The 15292-nt window shown below is 44.5% G+C and overlaps 1 protein-coding gene across 2 annotated transcripts in view; it reads left to right on the top strand.

Moving 5' to 3' along the window:
* The window catches only part of KAT2B (lysine acetyltransferase 2B), a 104707-nt gene that overhangs the window by 42073 nt on the left and 47342 nt on the right, over nt 1-15292 (top strand). For both annotated transcript variants that reach the window (XM_082839235.1, XM_082839236.1), the window contains exons 3-5: nt 6072-6217; nt 11327-11419; nt 12928-13109. In XM_082839235.1, the coding sequence (XP_082695361.1) occupies nt 6072-6217; nt 11327-11419; nt 12928-13109 (421 nt within the window). The remainder of the gene's footprint in view (nt 1-6071; nt 6218-11326; nt 11420-12927; nt 13110-15292) is intronic.

Consider the following 15292-nt stretch of genomic DNA (forward strand, 5'->3'; position numbering starts at 1 on the left):
CCTAACCCGTGCTTCTGACTGATGGGCTGTGTATCAGAGGTTCCTACGGCCCCCTCCTCGAGTTGGATAATTTCTAGAGCGGCTCAGAGTTCTCAGGAAAACAGTTTACTTACTAGATTTCTGGCTTTCTATAAAAAGGATGCAAGTCAGGAACAGCCAGATGGAAGAGATGCACAGAGCAGGGTGGGGTGGAAGGAGCCCAAAGCTCCTCTGCTGTGTCCAAGCGAGCTGCCCTCCCAGCACCTCCAGGCTTCAGCCACTGGAACCTTCACATGCCCTTCAGTTAGGGGTTTTAACGGAGGTCTTGTTTACATAGGCATAGTGATTGATTAGTGATTAGCTCAGCCTCCAGACCCCCTTCTCTCCTGGGGAGGTGGAGGGGGCTGGCTGAGTTCCAACCTCCTCATCACGGGTTTGGTTCCCCTGGCAACCAATCCCCATCAGTAGGGGCCTTCCAAAAGCCCATTCACAGAAGCTCAGGTGTGGTCGAAAGGGACACGTTAGGAATAACAACAGACACTCCTTTCACCTTTACTTATGAAATTCCAAGAGATTTGGAAAGTTTACTAGGAAACTGTGCTAGGAAAGGAGACAAAGACCAAATATATGTTTCTTTATATAAATCACAACATCACAGCCGGCCTCTTTAGTCTTCTCCGACATGGAACGGTTCCTCTGCCTTTTTTTTCTTGTTTTTGGTCTTTTATGATATTGATGTTTCAGTGGAGGAATGTTTTAAATGTTGAGAACAAACCTGTTGAAGAGCTAGGAGAAAATACATTTTTGTCATCTTTTGGTTCTATGGGAAAGACCTTTGCAAGCAAGACCTTAAAGAAATGCCAGACATACATTTGACTTTCTGAAAAATGTAACATTCCTATATAACCAAACCACAACCTAACAAACAAAACCCCCAATGAAATCCAGGAGGATAGACAGAAAGCTCTTTCAAGCAATTAGAAAAAGACCCACATCTAAAAAAGCAGGCAGAGGGCGTGAATAGGTAGTGCACAAAAGAACAAATACAAATGGCCAGTAACATGAAAAACAAACAACTCCAAGGGCGTTCCAGCGAATGCAAATCAAAACAGTGGGGGACCCTGATTAATTTTCAAAAGACTGATGAAATGACTGAGCATGATTCTTCACTGTTGGCAAGCGTGGGGAAAGGGGTGTTCTACCACACTGCTGATAGGATGTACATGGATGCAGACTTTATTGGGAAGATGCATTAGGGAACATGTATCAAAGCTTTAACTGGCCTTGACTCAGTGTTATGAGTTCTGTGGCCGATTAACTGCTGTAGATTTGTACATTGTAGTTTACAGATTTTTATTATTATTACTTTTTGCGGTACACGGGCCTCTCACTGTTGCGTACTCTCCCGTTGCGGAGCACAGGCTCCGGACGCGCAGGCTCAGCGGCCATGGCTCATGGACCCAGCCGCTCCGCGGTATGTGGGATCTTCCTGGACTGGGGCTCGAACCCGCGTCCCCTGCATCGGCAGGCGGACTCTCAACCACTGAGCCACCAGGGAAGCCCGATTTTATTTTTTTAATATGCCTCCAGGCTTGTAAATAATAGAGGCATATCTCTTCAAGAAAATATGCTTTTGGTTCATCAAACGGAGCTTATTTGCATCAAAAAGATTTCTTTGGAAAACATTAAGAGGTTTTTTTTTTTTTTTCAATAATAAGTGGCTCTTTTTAGTTAAATTCGAGTTCAGTAAGTAGTTTTGCTTTACAGTTAGAGTGAAGTGTATCTGGGTGTTGGCATGACGTGGTGTTGACTGTGGGGTCTATCTAATTCTGCTCAGCAGCCCCCAAGAGTCAGGAGACGTCTCTGGATTTGGTGGAGACGGGGTTGATGAGGACAGTGGGGCTTTAGGGAGACTCCCATGGCAGCAGAGCAGTCTGGGGGTTGTTTTGTGCCGTGGGCTTGAGATCCCAGTGATCACAAAGGTAGGGGTGGGAAAGCTTAGCTGCGTCCATCCGGTGGTGGCACTGGTTGGGGGATGAAGGACAGTGAGGGAGTGAGTGCCAGGTTCCTTGGCAAGAGGGAGTTGCTGTTTTGAGGATGGCCTTGAGGATTTTAATCCTGGAGTCAAGTTTGCCAGGATGGTGGTGCACTGGTTGTTGGGATGGCGAGGTGGTGAGGTAGGGTGTGGGGATGGATGATTCGGGTTGGAGGAGACGTTAGCTGGTGATGTGGATTTGATGAGAGGGAAAAGCTGAGTGCTAGATGCTCAGAGACTGAAAAGGAGTGTTGGTGAAAGGGGCCCATGCTTGGAGAGTCTGAGAACGGGCAGGTGCAGACGACTACACACTGATGCAGCATGGTTGTATCTGCCCGTGCCGGCTTTCTCACTCTACGGAAGCTTCTCTTTCATGGCAACTTGTCCAGAGCTGCTTTTTTCCTTCTCAAGTAGATGGTCCACTCCCTCTGTTTTCATCTAATCTTCCCCCCACCCCACCCCATCATTCATTCTAGGAAGCTTAACCCTTTTCGTGCACTGTCATCCTTCTGCCTCAGTATAGCTCCCTTCACCCCCCGACCCACCCTTCCTTTATTCTTGGAGGAAGATTCCTACCCTCTCGGCTGTGAGGAACACCCCCATTTGTCCAGCACAGCCTCGCCCTTCCTCCCTCTGGGAACCTGCAGCTTCCTTTCCATTTCCCCATATCTCCAGCTCTAGTCCTCTGTACTTGGGGTCACACACAGAGCTTGGAGGAGAGATTATGGATTTCCTTATGCACAGAGTCAGAAGGAAATGGACCTCCTCAGGTCTCATGTCGTAAGCATTTTAAATTTTATCTAGTCTCTTCAGAATATCGTGGTTTTCAAACCATGCAGCTTAGAGCCCCAACAAGGGGAGGGGATGCTGGGCCCCACCCAACTCCCACCCCATTTTGAAAATTGGAGCTTCCAACCTCTGTTTCAACCTCTGTTTAGAAAGAGCAGCTCTTTCTAAATTCTGATTAAGGATTTATCTGGGCAAAGTGTTTGTGGCTTAAAGAAAGTGAACCACTGGTTTCAAAAGTGAATCATGGCGTATACTTCTACGAGTTAAAGCCACTATATGTTAGCACCTTAATTAGACTGTTTCATATTTTGGAGAATCTGAAGGCATTTATATTATATTGGAGACTGATTGCTTTCATAACTTATCACTGGCAAGAGATTAAAACATTACAAGACCAAAACAGTCTTAAATAAAATTGTTTCTGTAAGTAAGTGACATAAAAATTTTGACCTACTTGTCGGAATAAGGCCTGTCTCCCAAAGACTTCGGACTAACCTCAAAGACAATTTTGCATTCCTGAGAAAACAAGATGACCCAGCCCATGTTCTACCTAAAAGGGCATCTATTAGAAAGTGATGAAGCCACGTATTGTAGAGCCAAGTAGAAAGTAATAGATTTGAATACTGACGTTCGTGTGTACATAATGTAGTAATATAGTGTTGGCGTTGTCAAGTTGAGATGTATCTGTGGATGTATCTATGGTACCTAAGGCAGACCTCACCAAATTTCCTTCCTCCCCTCTTCCCTGTTAGAAACGCTGTCTAGAGGTGCACACCCGTGCACATGTAGGTGTCTACACACCTACGCGCATCACCAATGGCCCGTGACTTGGGACCTTCCCTCTGCCTTTCCATTGCTTTTCTGCATTAGAAAGGAATGAAAGGTGGGTGGCCTCTGCCCCTCTAACTTGAACCCCTTTAATCTGGCTTCCTCATGGACGCGTGGAAGGCCCACCCTCTTGGTATGTAATCCTCTTACCTCTCTGAAAATGCTTTAATCGGATATCTTCGTTGGAGGTCCCACAGACGCAGAGTCAAAGACGAGGATCTGAGTGCAAGTCCTAGTTTATTTGGGATGGAGGTAGGGGAGTGGGAAAGTGAGACCAGGAGGCGAAGGTGGCCGATATGGGTGCATTATTAAGCCAGTTCCCGCTGTGGGCCACAGGTGGGTAATTCTGTGGGGAAGATGTGAGAGCTGGTCTGGAACACTTAGCTCAGAGTTCTTCCCCCCGAGGGCCGGGGCAACTGGGGTCTTTATACGCCAACGTGAAGGCTGCTCTTGAGGGGCGTGTAGGTGGCAGAGCAGATTATGGTGACAGGAGGGAATAGAGCTGCTGGCAGTTGGAGGCCAGGAGATGTGCTCTGAGGCGGTAAGGGAAGGGGATCTGGGTGGGGTACCAGCTGCGTTCTCTATCCCAGACTTTGGACTGGGCTTCATGGTTTGGTCTGTGGAGTAGCCTGACCCATGCTTGACACCTGGATTGTTCCTCGAGAATCTTTAGTTCCCACTCCCTTTAAAAAGGCAAGGAAAAGCCTACCCTTCTCCATAGTTTAATCTTTCCTTAGAAGTCATCTCAAGCGCTTCTAGGTCCAAGCATTTTCAGTCAACATACCTGAAATGGATCGCTCTCGAAGGGCAGTGCCTGTTAGCACAGTGAGCCTAGTGATTAGTTCTGGGGACACAGACCTGAGAGCCACGGTCCCGCCCAAGGTGCTCCTGGGCTCCTGGTTGGGTACTGGATGGCTTACCTAGAGAGAGTCCCTTCCAAGTGAAAGGGGCTTGAAGTGAATCACCTAGTCATCCAAAAAATATGTGCGTGGGTGCTTCAGAATTTGGGTCAAACATCCTTTGCTTTCAGACCCCAGGTCTGCCTTGTTGGCCAATTGACATTGGAGGAAACAGCATTCAGTCTCTGTGGGCCTCCGTTCCCTCAACCGTAAAATGGGGCTACTCATCCCTACTTCATAGGATTATTTTGAGGATAAAACATGTTCATCTTGAAAAATGGGCTGGATTTGGGAAGAAGAGAGGACAGGGGTGTGGGAGGGGAGGAGGGTGATGGATATGCCACTTAATGATAGTGAGACAACAGAATAAAGGTAGGAGAGGTGGGTTTGGAGCGTGACTGTGCAGGGCGTTGAATCTCAAACTCAGACAGGCCTTGGGGCTTTGCTGCAGAGATAGTGAGGTTTCACTGCATCTCAGGAGGGCTGAGGAAAAGGGCCTTCATTCAGTTTTTACTGATACTCTTTTTTGGTCGTTCCTGATATGTGATATTCTTGGCCACCAGAACTGTTCACAGAACTGTTCGCAGGACTTAGAGCTAAACCTTTAGGGAGCCTGGTTTTGGGGTCCTTCTGAACCCGCAGTCCTCAAATCCTGGATCCAGCCTGTAGGACCACAGGACCCTCTTGGCACGATGAAAATCGGCTTATATGGAAACGTATAAGAATTTAACACCGTCGTACCCAGACTTGGTGCCAACAAGTTCCAGATCTTAAAACTGTACATTAGCCGCTGGTCATTTTCAGTGTTGGAGGGGGAGGCTCGTGCTTGACAAGGTGGTGGTCTCTTACAATTATAAGTCGATTTTGTGTGAAGATATCAGTCTTATGGGGGTTCAGAAAGTTCCTCTATTGACAGTGCAGTCTGATCGGTTGACATTCCAGAAGGTTCCTGGGAGAGGATGTTCTATTTTATTTTATTATTATTAAAATTTATTTATTTTTGGCTGTGTTGGCTCTTCGTTGCTGCACGCGGGCTTTCTTTCTAGTTGCGGCCAGCAGGGGCTACTCTTCGTTGTGGTGCGCGGGCTTCTCATCACGGTGGCTTCTCTTGTTGTGGAGCACAGGCTCTAGGCGCACAGGCTTCAGTAGTTGTGGCACGCAGGCTCAGTAGTTGTGGCTCGCAGCCTCTAGAGTGCAGGCTCAGTAGTTGTGGCACACGGGCTTAGTTGCTCCATGGCATGTGGGATCTTCGCGGACCAGGACTCGAACCCATGTCCCCTGCATTGGCAGGAAGATTCTTAACTACTTTGCCACCCGGGAAGTCCAATTTTTATTTTATTTTTATTTTTTGGCTGCACCACTCAACTTGTGGGATCTTAGTTCCCCAGCCAGGGATCAAACTCGGGCCCTCTGCAGTGAAAGCACGGAGTCCTAACCACTGGACCGCCAGAGAATTCCCGAATGTTCCATTCCTCTTCCATGGAGACTGTTGGTGGTTTCCATCTACTTCTCACCTGTGTTCCTTTGATCTTTATCTTAAGCCGCTCACGTTTCCCACCTGGAGAATGTGTCAGAGGAAGAAATGAACAGACTTCTGGGAATCGTGTTGGATGTGGAATATCTCTTTACCTGTGTCCACAAGGAAGAAGATGCAGATACCAAACAAGTTTATTTCTACCTATTCAAGGTGAGACTTCCACATTTTGAAGGGCTTTTCTTCTTTCTCTCACTGTTCAAATATGCTCACTATCAATGGGCCAGGTCACGTGGGAACGCTCTCAACTTAGCTACGTCTGGCCCTCGGGTTTGCAGGAGCATGTGTTTCTCCGTGAGGGACTCTCTAAAATGAGCCACTGTACTTTGAGCACATCACTCTCCTCGAGAGCCTTCCTACTTGTACACAGGGCTGAATATCTTTACGTGCTTATAGATTTCTTTCCATTGCCTATCCATCCATCCAACAAGGACTTACCACATACCTGCTGTATGCATGGCGCTCGTGTAGGCATGAGGGATAGATGAGTGGGCAAAACAAAGTCCTTGCCCTCATGGAGTTTACATTTCAGTAAGAGAGGCAGACAATCAGCAAGTCAACAGTATGTTTGCCGGTGGTGGTAAGTGCTGTGAAGAGAGACAAAGCAGGGGAAGTGGCATCAGAATGGCAGGGATGCCGGGGGGCTGCGGCGACCTGGTGCTAAGGAAGAGCAGTTAGGAAAGGCCTGTCTGCGATGACAGTTGAGCAGAAACCACAGCGGGGGCATGAGAGCCACCCCTGAAAAGGGCCGGGGAAGCGCCTTCCAGGCAGGGGCGTGTAGACCATGTTCCGAGTGAGCTGGACGTGACCCCCCAGCATGGTGGGGCCCAGGCGGCAGGGGGAGGCCGGAGAAGTGGCTGGAGGGATGCTGCTACGATAAGACCTCGACTCTTCAAGGGGAGGAATCAAGAATTTCCAGATTTGTTTTGGCATCTTACCGCTGTTCTCTGTGCCTGTTGACACCAGTCACCTAGCACTGCTGCCACTCCCCGCCTCTGCCTCTTCATGGCTCTGCCTCAGCTCCATTGGGTCCCAGCCCCTCCTTTCCCACTGATATGGGTCTCCCCACGCTGGTGATGGCGATCAAGACTGACAGATGGGGGAGGGAAACCGGGGGTGGGAAAATGGAGAGAGGAAATTCAGGTTGCCAAAAATAGATGCACAAAGGAGGCCGACAGAAGGAATAATTTAAAGAGCCCCAGAACCTGCTACTGAGGGCACTGTTGATTATGTTGTATTGTGTAACCCTTATAAGGATCTCTAAAAACAAAAACAAAACCCCAAACACTCCCCTTCCCCTCGGGGCTTACAGCCAGGAGAAGTTTGCCTCTCCTAATGAGGGCTGGGCTTCATTTTGTATGACAAGGAGAGATCCATTTTCCTTTGAGTTTCCTCTTTTGCTTTGGCTGCTAGGAATCTCAGGGCAAATTTTATACCCAATTCTTAGAACGTTGGTGAGGTGAGAGGGGTCTGAATTTACTTGAAATATGTGATTTTCCCTTTTCCCCTTTTATTAACTTTTGTTTTTTATTGTACTACTGGGGTTTTGGGGGTCGATGGGGGACAGGAGTGGGAGAGGGAATTCTATTTTCAACTTGTGGAGTCAGGTGGGGCTGTTAACACTAAAACGGTAAATGTTGGGGCGGGGTGTAGGGGGAGGGAGGAGAAGGCAAGGGAGAGAGACCACAGCCATTAGCAGGCGCCAGGCTGCTCCAGGTGACAACTTGTTGACATGACCGTGAGGCCTGAGTCATCTGGACTGAACCCTGGCAGGTTCATACTGTTTAGAGCTTCTTTGGAAAAAGGCCTTAGTTGAAGGAAAACAACGTCTGCATGACTGCAGCTATTATTTGTCTTGGAACTCAGCTCCCTGGCGGGCGGTTCCTCACCGCCCTGCTGGAAGGGAAGGTTTCCATCCTGTCGGCCTCCTCTAGGTTCTGTTTATAACCAACCAACAGGCCAGAAAACACTGCTCCGCTTTGAAGTATGTTTTCTCTCTCCCTTTCTTACCTCTCTCATCTTTAGCCATGCAAATATCTTTGCTCTTGAGAACAAAATCCAAAATATTCAGCATTCTCCCCTCTCCTCCCCCAAAGTCATTCTTGGGGCAAATAAGTTATAAATCATCCGTTTCTTAGTTTTGGAAAAGCAGTTCCGTGTCTCTTATGTCTCCATAATTAAATTAAATTAAAATGTTATTGTGCATTTTAGTAGCATTGGTGAAAAGCTACTTCCTGAAGCTCATTTTATCCTAGTGTTTGTCAGCGTGGTTCTGGAGCTCAGCTATAGCTGGGTTCCAATCCTGGCTTCATCACTTAGTGAATGTGACCTCAGGCAAGTCACGTTTCCTTATCTATAGACAATGATAGCACCTACTTCAAGAGGTTGTTAGGAGGATTAATGAGGTAGTACAGATAAAGAACCACAGAGAGTGCCTGGCAAAAGTCAGGAAGCAAATCCTTGCTGCTATTATTAAAGTCTTCGTATATACGCCTATTTATCCCAGCTTCATCCTTTTGTAGATGAAGAAGCGGAGATTCGACACCTCCCCAGTTCATCCGTCTACCTCCAAATTGAAACCCTCAGTGGGTCAAGTTCCCAAATGGTCTTACTTTAACTGGACAAAAATGTAGGCAGCCAGAATTATTTGTATCTAAATTTGATAATCAGTCTTTTTATATCCTTAGAAACACATACAACAACTTATCATCATGGCACCTTTATTTTTGTAAAGATGGGCATGATACATTGATAAGATAAGCAAATACTACATGTGAGTAATTTATTTGGCACCTCTAGAAGGAAATGAGGCCCTTGTAAGACCCGGCTCAGGGGGCACACAGGGTGTTCTTCAACCTTGGGGGTTCGTCTATTTCCACTAACTCCTGGGAGAAAGTTTGCCATGTTTTGTTTCTATTGAAAAGGCAATCAGTGGAGAAAGGAGAGAAAGATGTAAATAAATGTGTAATAAATAAATAAATATGTAATAAATAAATGAGTGAATGAATGAATGCGTGGTCGTATATCATAACTGGCCCACGTGTAAAGGTTACTGAAGGTTCAAGCAAAGGTTGAAGGTAAAGAATTTCAAGATCAAATTTATTTTCAAACTAGGTCTTAACGAGTGGTTCCGCGTTCTTTTTACTCTCTGATATTTGCTCTTTGAGGGCTTTAAATTCCAATGGCAGGGATTAAGAGCGACGTTTTTGTTTTATGGGCGTTGAGATGCCAGAACACTTGGCCCGCATTCTGTGGATGGAGAGGAAATGAAAAAAGACCTCAACAGTGAAAGTTGCCAATTGAGAGCCCTACGGAATTCCTTCCGGAAGAGCCTGGGCCCTGGATTATGTGTGCGACACACAGCCGTCACACACAGCCCCTGCGCACACAGTGGACCTCAGCCTTTCAGGGGTTTAAATCAGGCCATCCAGAGCATGAGCACATCAGCAGCGGCCTGGATGGGCGTGTGCAGAGGGTGCAGTGTCCACCAGCCTCTGGGTCAGCAGAAGGCACGAACAGAGTGGGGAAGGGCGAGTGAGCAGGAAAGGTGTGGCACTGCTGTGTGCTCCCGGCTGCCCAGAACACGAAAAGTGTTTAGCTTCTCCCAGCTCTGGTCATGGGCGTGAAGGCAAATTGCGTTACCTGGTAGTCACCCATGTTGTTGATCTAAGGATTTACTAACATGTAATTAAGATAAATAGAATATGGTAGCTTCCCTTTGAAGGCTGTGTGTGTGTGTGTGTGTGTGTGTGTGTGTGTGTGTGTGTGTGGTGTGAGATACTGTGTATTTCAGAGAAAAGCCTAAGCTTAAAATGTCTCCAAATAAGATGTTAAAATGAATTCCCTGGTGGTCCAGTGGAATTCATTCCACTGCAGGGGGTGCGGATTTAATCCCTGGTCAGGGAACTAAGATTTTTTTTTAGCACTTCACGATTGCAGCGTGCATGTGCATGCGAAGGCACCGCCAAAAACAAAAAGACAAAAACAAACAAACAAAAAAGAATGCTAAATTTGTTACTCGTACGTATTACCTTTAATCCACATCTTGGCTGATTAAATATCTTAGGAAAAAAATAACATCAAAGTTTAAATGGGGCTTCTAACCTCCAACTGATGCAGCCTCAACTGTACTGAGCCCTTAAATTTCCTCCAAGGCTGACCTCCTACCTCACCTTCCTGCAAATGCTTTTCCGTCCTCTTGTTGTGTTTCATGTTTGTCCTTCCTTCCAGACTCAGTTTATACCCTTCCTCTTCTGTGACATCTTCCCTCGGTAAGGCAGACTTCTGAGCTCTCATCCTCTGGGCTTTATACTGCACTTACTGCCTTTGCAACTTATTTGGAATTTCTCTTCTGCCAACCTTTTTTTTTTTTTTTTTTTTGCGGTACACAGGCCTCTCACTGTTGTGGCCTCTCCCATTGCAGAGCACAGGCTCCGGACGCGCAGGCTCAGTGGCCATGGCTCACGGGCCCAGCTGCTCAGCGGCATGTGGGATCTTCCCAGACCGGGGCACGAACCTGCGTCCCCTGCATCGGCAGGCGGACTCTCAACCACTGCGCCACCAGGGAAGCCCCAACCTTTTTTTTTTTTTTTTTTCCTTTTGTATGTGGGAAGACAGCATGGTGTGGCCTGGCCCACCTCCATTATGTGGTCTCTTTTTTTTTAAGGTGTTGTAATACTTTTATGATATTATTAGTATTAAGCAAGACAACATTATTAATATTATTTAGAAATATCGTTAAGACCTAAATTCTGATAAACAAAAAGAGGAAGAGTTGACACATTAAGTAAATTAAAATAAAAAAAAATTATAGAGACCATAAATAAAGCTAAAAGGCAAACAACAGAGTGGGAGAAAATATTTGTAATCTTTTTTCTTTTTCAATTGGGGTGTAGTTGTTTTACAATGTTGTGTTAATTTCCACTGTACAGTGAAGTGAAGTAGAGTTCCCTGGGCTATATAGCAAGTTCTCATTAGTAGTTCTCATTAGTAATCTGTTTTATACATATTAGTGTATATATGTTAATCCCAATCTCCCAATTCATTCCATCCCCCTTTTCCCCCCTTGGTGTCCATAAGTTTGTTCTCTACATCTGTGTCTCTATTTCTGCCTTGCAAACCAGTTCATCTGTACCATTTTTCTAGATTAATGTGGCCTTTTTTCCCCAGCAAGATTGTAAGCTTGGAGAGTCCATAGTGTGTGTGTGTGTGTGTGTGTGTGTGTGTGTGACACTGATTTTTTTTTAAATGATTTCCTTACAGCTCTTGAGAAAGTCTATTTTACAAAGAGGAAAACCTGTGGTTGAAGGCTCTTTGGAGAAGAAACCCCCATTTGAGAAACCTAGCATTGAACAGGTAAAGAGATACAAGAGAAGCCCCTTTTTTAGTGCTTTAAGGCTGAACAAACGTTCTCATTTTCATCCTCATTGATGGCTTAGAGATGTTCAAGTCTGTAGGAATTGTCTTGGGCCCTTTGGATCGGAAGTGAATACTTAATGTAATAAATGATCTAGCTTGTGTCTCTTAGGGTTGCTGAACGCTCAGAATTCACTGTGTGTTTGGGAAAGAAAAAAATTAATAGAGCATGTAGTTTGTCAGAACACATGAAATGGGCTGTTTCTTGGTGTTGATTTTTTTTGTTTGTTTTTGTGGTTCACGGGCTTCTCACTGTTGTGGCCTCTCCCGTTGCGGAGCACAGGCTCCGGACGCGCAGGCTCAGCGGCCATGGCTCACGGGCCCAGCCGCTCCGCGGCATGTGGGATCTTCCCGGACCGAGGCACGAACCCGTGTCCCCTGCATCGGCAGGCGGACTCTCAACCACTGCGCCACCAGGGAAGCCCCGGTGTTGATGTTTTAAAATTAAGTCTTTGTCCCTCTGTTTGCACTGTTGAAAAGTCTATTGAGGCGAGGGGATTCAGGAGCAATGTGAAAAACATTGTAAGTCAACTAAAAAGCAAGCACAGAAAAGAAATGAGATTTTGTTTCCAGAAATTGGCTTCCTGGTACATTAAGATTCCTGCAAAGAAGCCGAGATTTACTTGGGGAATCTGTTGATATGTATAGACCTTTTCTATTAGGTGTTGTCAGGATTTCTCATCAGTATCAATTTTTTGGCCCATCATTGTTCGCCTAAGTAAATCTCAGATACTCTGGACTGAATTTCTTGATGAGAATAATTACAGAAGACATGATATCAGAAACAAATAAATGTATTTTATCAGTCAGTTTTTCATAGAAAAAACATTGTCTCCAATCCCTACGAAATAAGAATTCATTGTTCCTTTATTTGAAATTAAATTAGATGGGAGTGTTCTGAAGAAAGATTAAATTAATCCACAAATCCACAGATTATTATTTTAAAAGGCCATAATTTTGAATAAGAATTTTCTTTTGGTAGGTTTACTAAAACCTAAAGAGTGAATAGTAAAAGTTCAAATTCTAGTGGTTTAGTTCAAAAATTAAAATTTTATGAATGTAAAAACATTATATTTATCCAAGAATCTCATTATATGTGAGCTACTGTGTTGACAGTATAGCAAGAGTTATGCTGCAAAAGAGCCATATTTTATTGTTTATGGGGTTTTGACTTTTTCGGTCCGTGATTTTGAATTTTTCTTTAGCACGTCACGATTGCAGCAGGCATAGAATTGCAACTCACAGCCTCTGTGTCTTGTCACTTTTCATAGACTGTGATCTGGGGCATGATTCCTTCTGGGCATTCCTGTTTTCTAAGAGGGAAAAGGAAGAGGTTTTTGTGAATAGAGAAATGTCTTTTCTTTTGCTAATGACCACCAACGGGGCTGACTATGTGAGTGTTCAGGATTGTACAGCTGCGTGAATAAATTGCCTTTCCTCCTTTTAAGGGTGTGAATAACTTTGTACAGTACAAATTTAGTCACCTGCCATCCAAAGAAAGGCAAACAATAGTTGAGTTGGCAAAAATGTTCCTGAACCGCATCAACTATTGGCATCTGGAGGCTCCATCTCAACGAAGACTGCGATCCCCCAACGATGATATTTCTGGATACAAGGAGAACTATACAAGGTAAGCAGACGGCCGGTTCTTCTTCTTTGGCCCATAAAGTACATTGCAGACATAACATCGCTACTTGCCTCTGCAAGCAGAGGGTTGCCCAGTTATCACGGGACTCCATCAGTCAGAGAGAACGTCTAATTTACCTCCCCAGATTCCTACTCTTCATTCATAGCATGATGTTTTGGAGGGTGAGGGATCCAAATCATCTAGACCTGAACTCTTTAATACGATAGTTGCCAGCCACATGTGGTCACTGAGCCCTTGAAGTGTGGCTGGCATGAATGGAGATTTCTAAGACTGTACAAAAAAAGAAAAAAAGAATGTCAAGTATTTCACTAATAGTTTAATAGATTTTTATATTGATTACGGGTTGAAATGGTAATATTTTGGAAATATTGAATTAAATAGAATATATTAAAGTTAATTTCACCCGTTTCTGTTTACTTTTTTAATGTGACTTGCTGGGAAATTTAAACGTGTGGCTTACATTTACGTGTGTGGCTTGCATGGTATTTCTATCGAGCACTGCTGATCTACATAATTATACTGACTCTGTAATTATTATATAGAGACATCATTAAAAAAATAAGCAATGACCGTGAATATAATAGTGTTAAAATTTTTTTTTAAAGAAGGAAAGATCACCATAGTCCCAGCAGCATGGTATAAATAGTATCGTTATACATATTGTCTTACAGTCACTGTCCCTTTAAATAGATATTTTACATTTGTTAGAATGAAAGAAAATACAAAATTTGCATCCTTTTTGTCCCCCATTCAGATGTTTTACTGGTTGTATTATAGTCTGTTGAACTGATGTACTGTAATTTACCTAATCATGTCCCTATTGGTGGACATCAAACATATTCCTGGATTACACATCCAAGAATTACACGTTTTTCTAAAGTGGGAATTTATTTTTATTACTTATGATTTGCAGAACAATAGAATTGACTTAAGAGTCATCAACATGGGCCCTACAAAACAGAATGACTTACATTTATTTTTATTTAAGTAAGACAGTGACTTGTATTATCCATTCTGTTCACCTTTTTTATAACTTTTCCCATTTATATTTTATAGGCATATCAAGCTTGCTTCAGGGTCCCCCCCCCCAACCCCGATTTAAAATAGGCAGTGTTTTTCGACAGCTTGTAAAGACCACTTGTACCCAGGTTATTTTCTGTAACAGCGGATGACAAAGAGGAATGGGTGTAGTTGAAGATAAGCTTTTCTCTCTGATCACTGACCTGATTTCATGAGTAAAACCCCCTTTCCCTCTTTTCTCCCCTTTTACAATATATACAATTTGAGTTATAAAGTATTTTATCTTAATAATTGTAAAATTTACAGATTTCTTCAAAATCAACTTTTTAAATTATGTCTTCATTTTCACACCTTCATTTCAGAGTTTTATATTAACAGTAGTTCCTATAGCATCGTTACTCCTGTTTATGAGTTGAGATAATAGAACTCTCAAAAATATGTGTCTTTTAACTCCATCTGTGAACGACTGACAAAGCTGTCAAAATATCTGTCAAAGCCAAACCCCTGAAAATATTTGCCTCTCTTTTTGTTTGTTTTTGTCATTTTTTGTCTGTCTTTGTGTTTTTTTCCTTTGGTCGTGCCAGCTTGTGGGATCTTAGTTCCCTGAACAGGGATTGAACCTGTGACCCCTGCAGTGGCAGCACAGAGTTCTAACCACTGGACCGCCAGGGAATTCCCAATATTTGCCGCCCTTAAGAGAGGAAAAATTGTTTCATCAAGAAGGAGAATTAATTGTGACGCAGCACGGGAGTTAATGCTGTATTTTAGAAAACAGAATAAAAATACTGTGTAGCACTTGGGAATTACCAAGAAATGGGCGGCACTTATGAAGACTCAAGGAGTCGTAAAAAATAGAAGTCGAGTTCTGGAATGAGCGATGGGCTTGAACCATGGCTCCATCCCTCCCGAGTTCTGTGTGTGTGTTAGAGCTCTCACCTCGCCTCCTGGACCTTCTGTTTCTTCCTCTGCCCGGTCCCATGGCTGTTGTGTGTCCCCTGAGGTGGCCCGTGCCTGGCGTCTGGCGCACAGCACAGGCGCTGGGAAGATGCTACTCATTCTTTCCCCCCAACACACGCCCTCCAAAACTCAAGTCACTGCCAGCGCGCGACTCTTCAGCTGGAGTGTGTGCAGTGGGATGAGAGGGT

The sequence above is a fragment of the Leucopleurus acutus genome, assembly GCF_964270905.1.
Source record: "Leucopleurus acutus genome assembly, chromosome: 5".
NCBI classification, from domain to species: domain Eukaryota; kingdom Metazoa; phylum Chordata; class Mammalia; order Artiodactyla; family Delphinidae; genus Leucopleurus; species Leucopleurus acutus.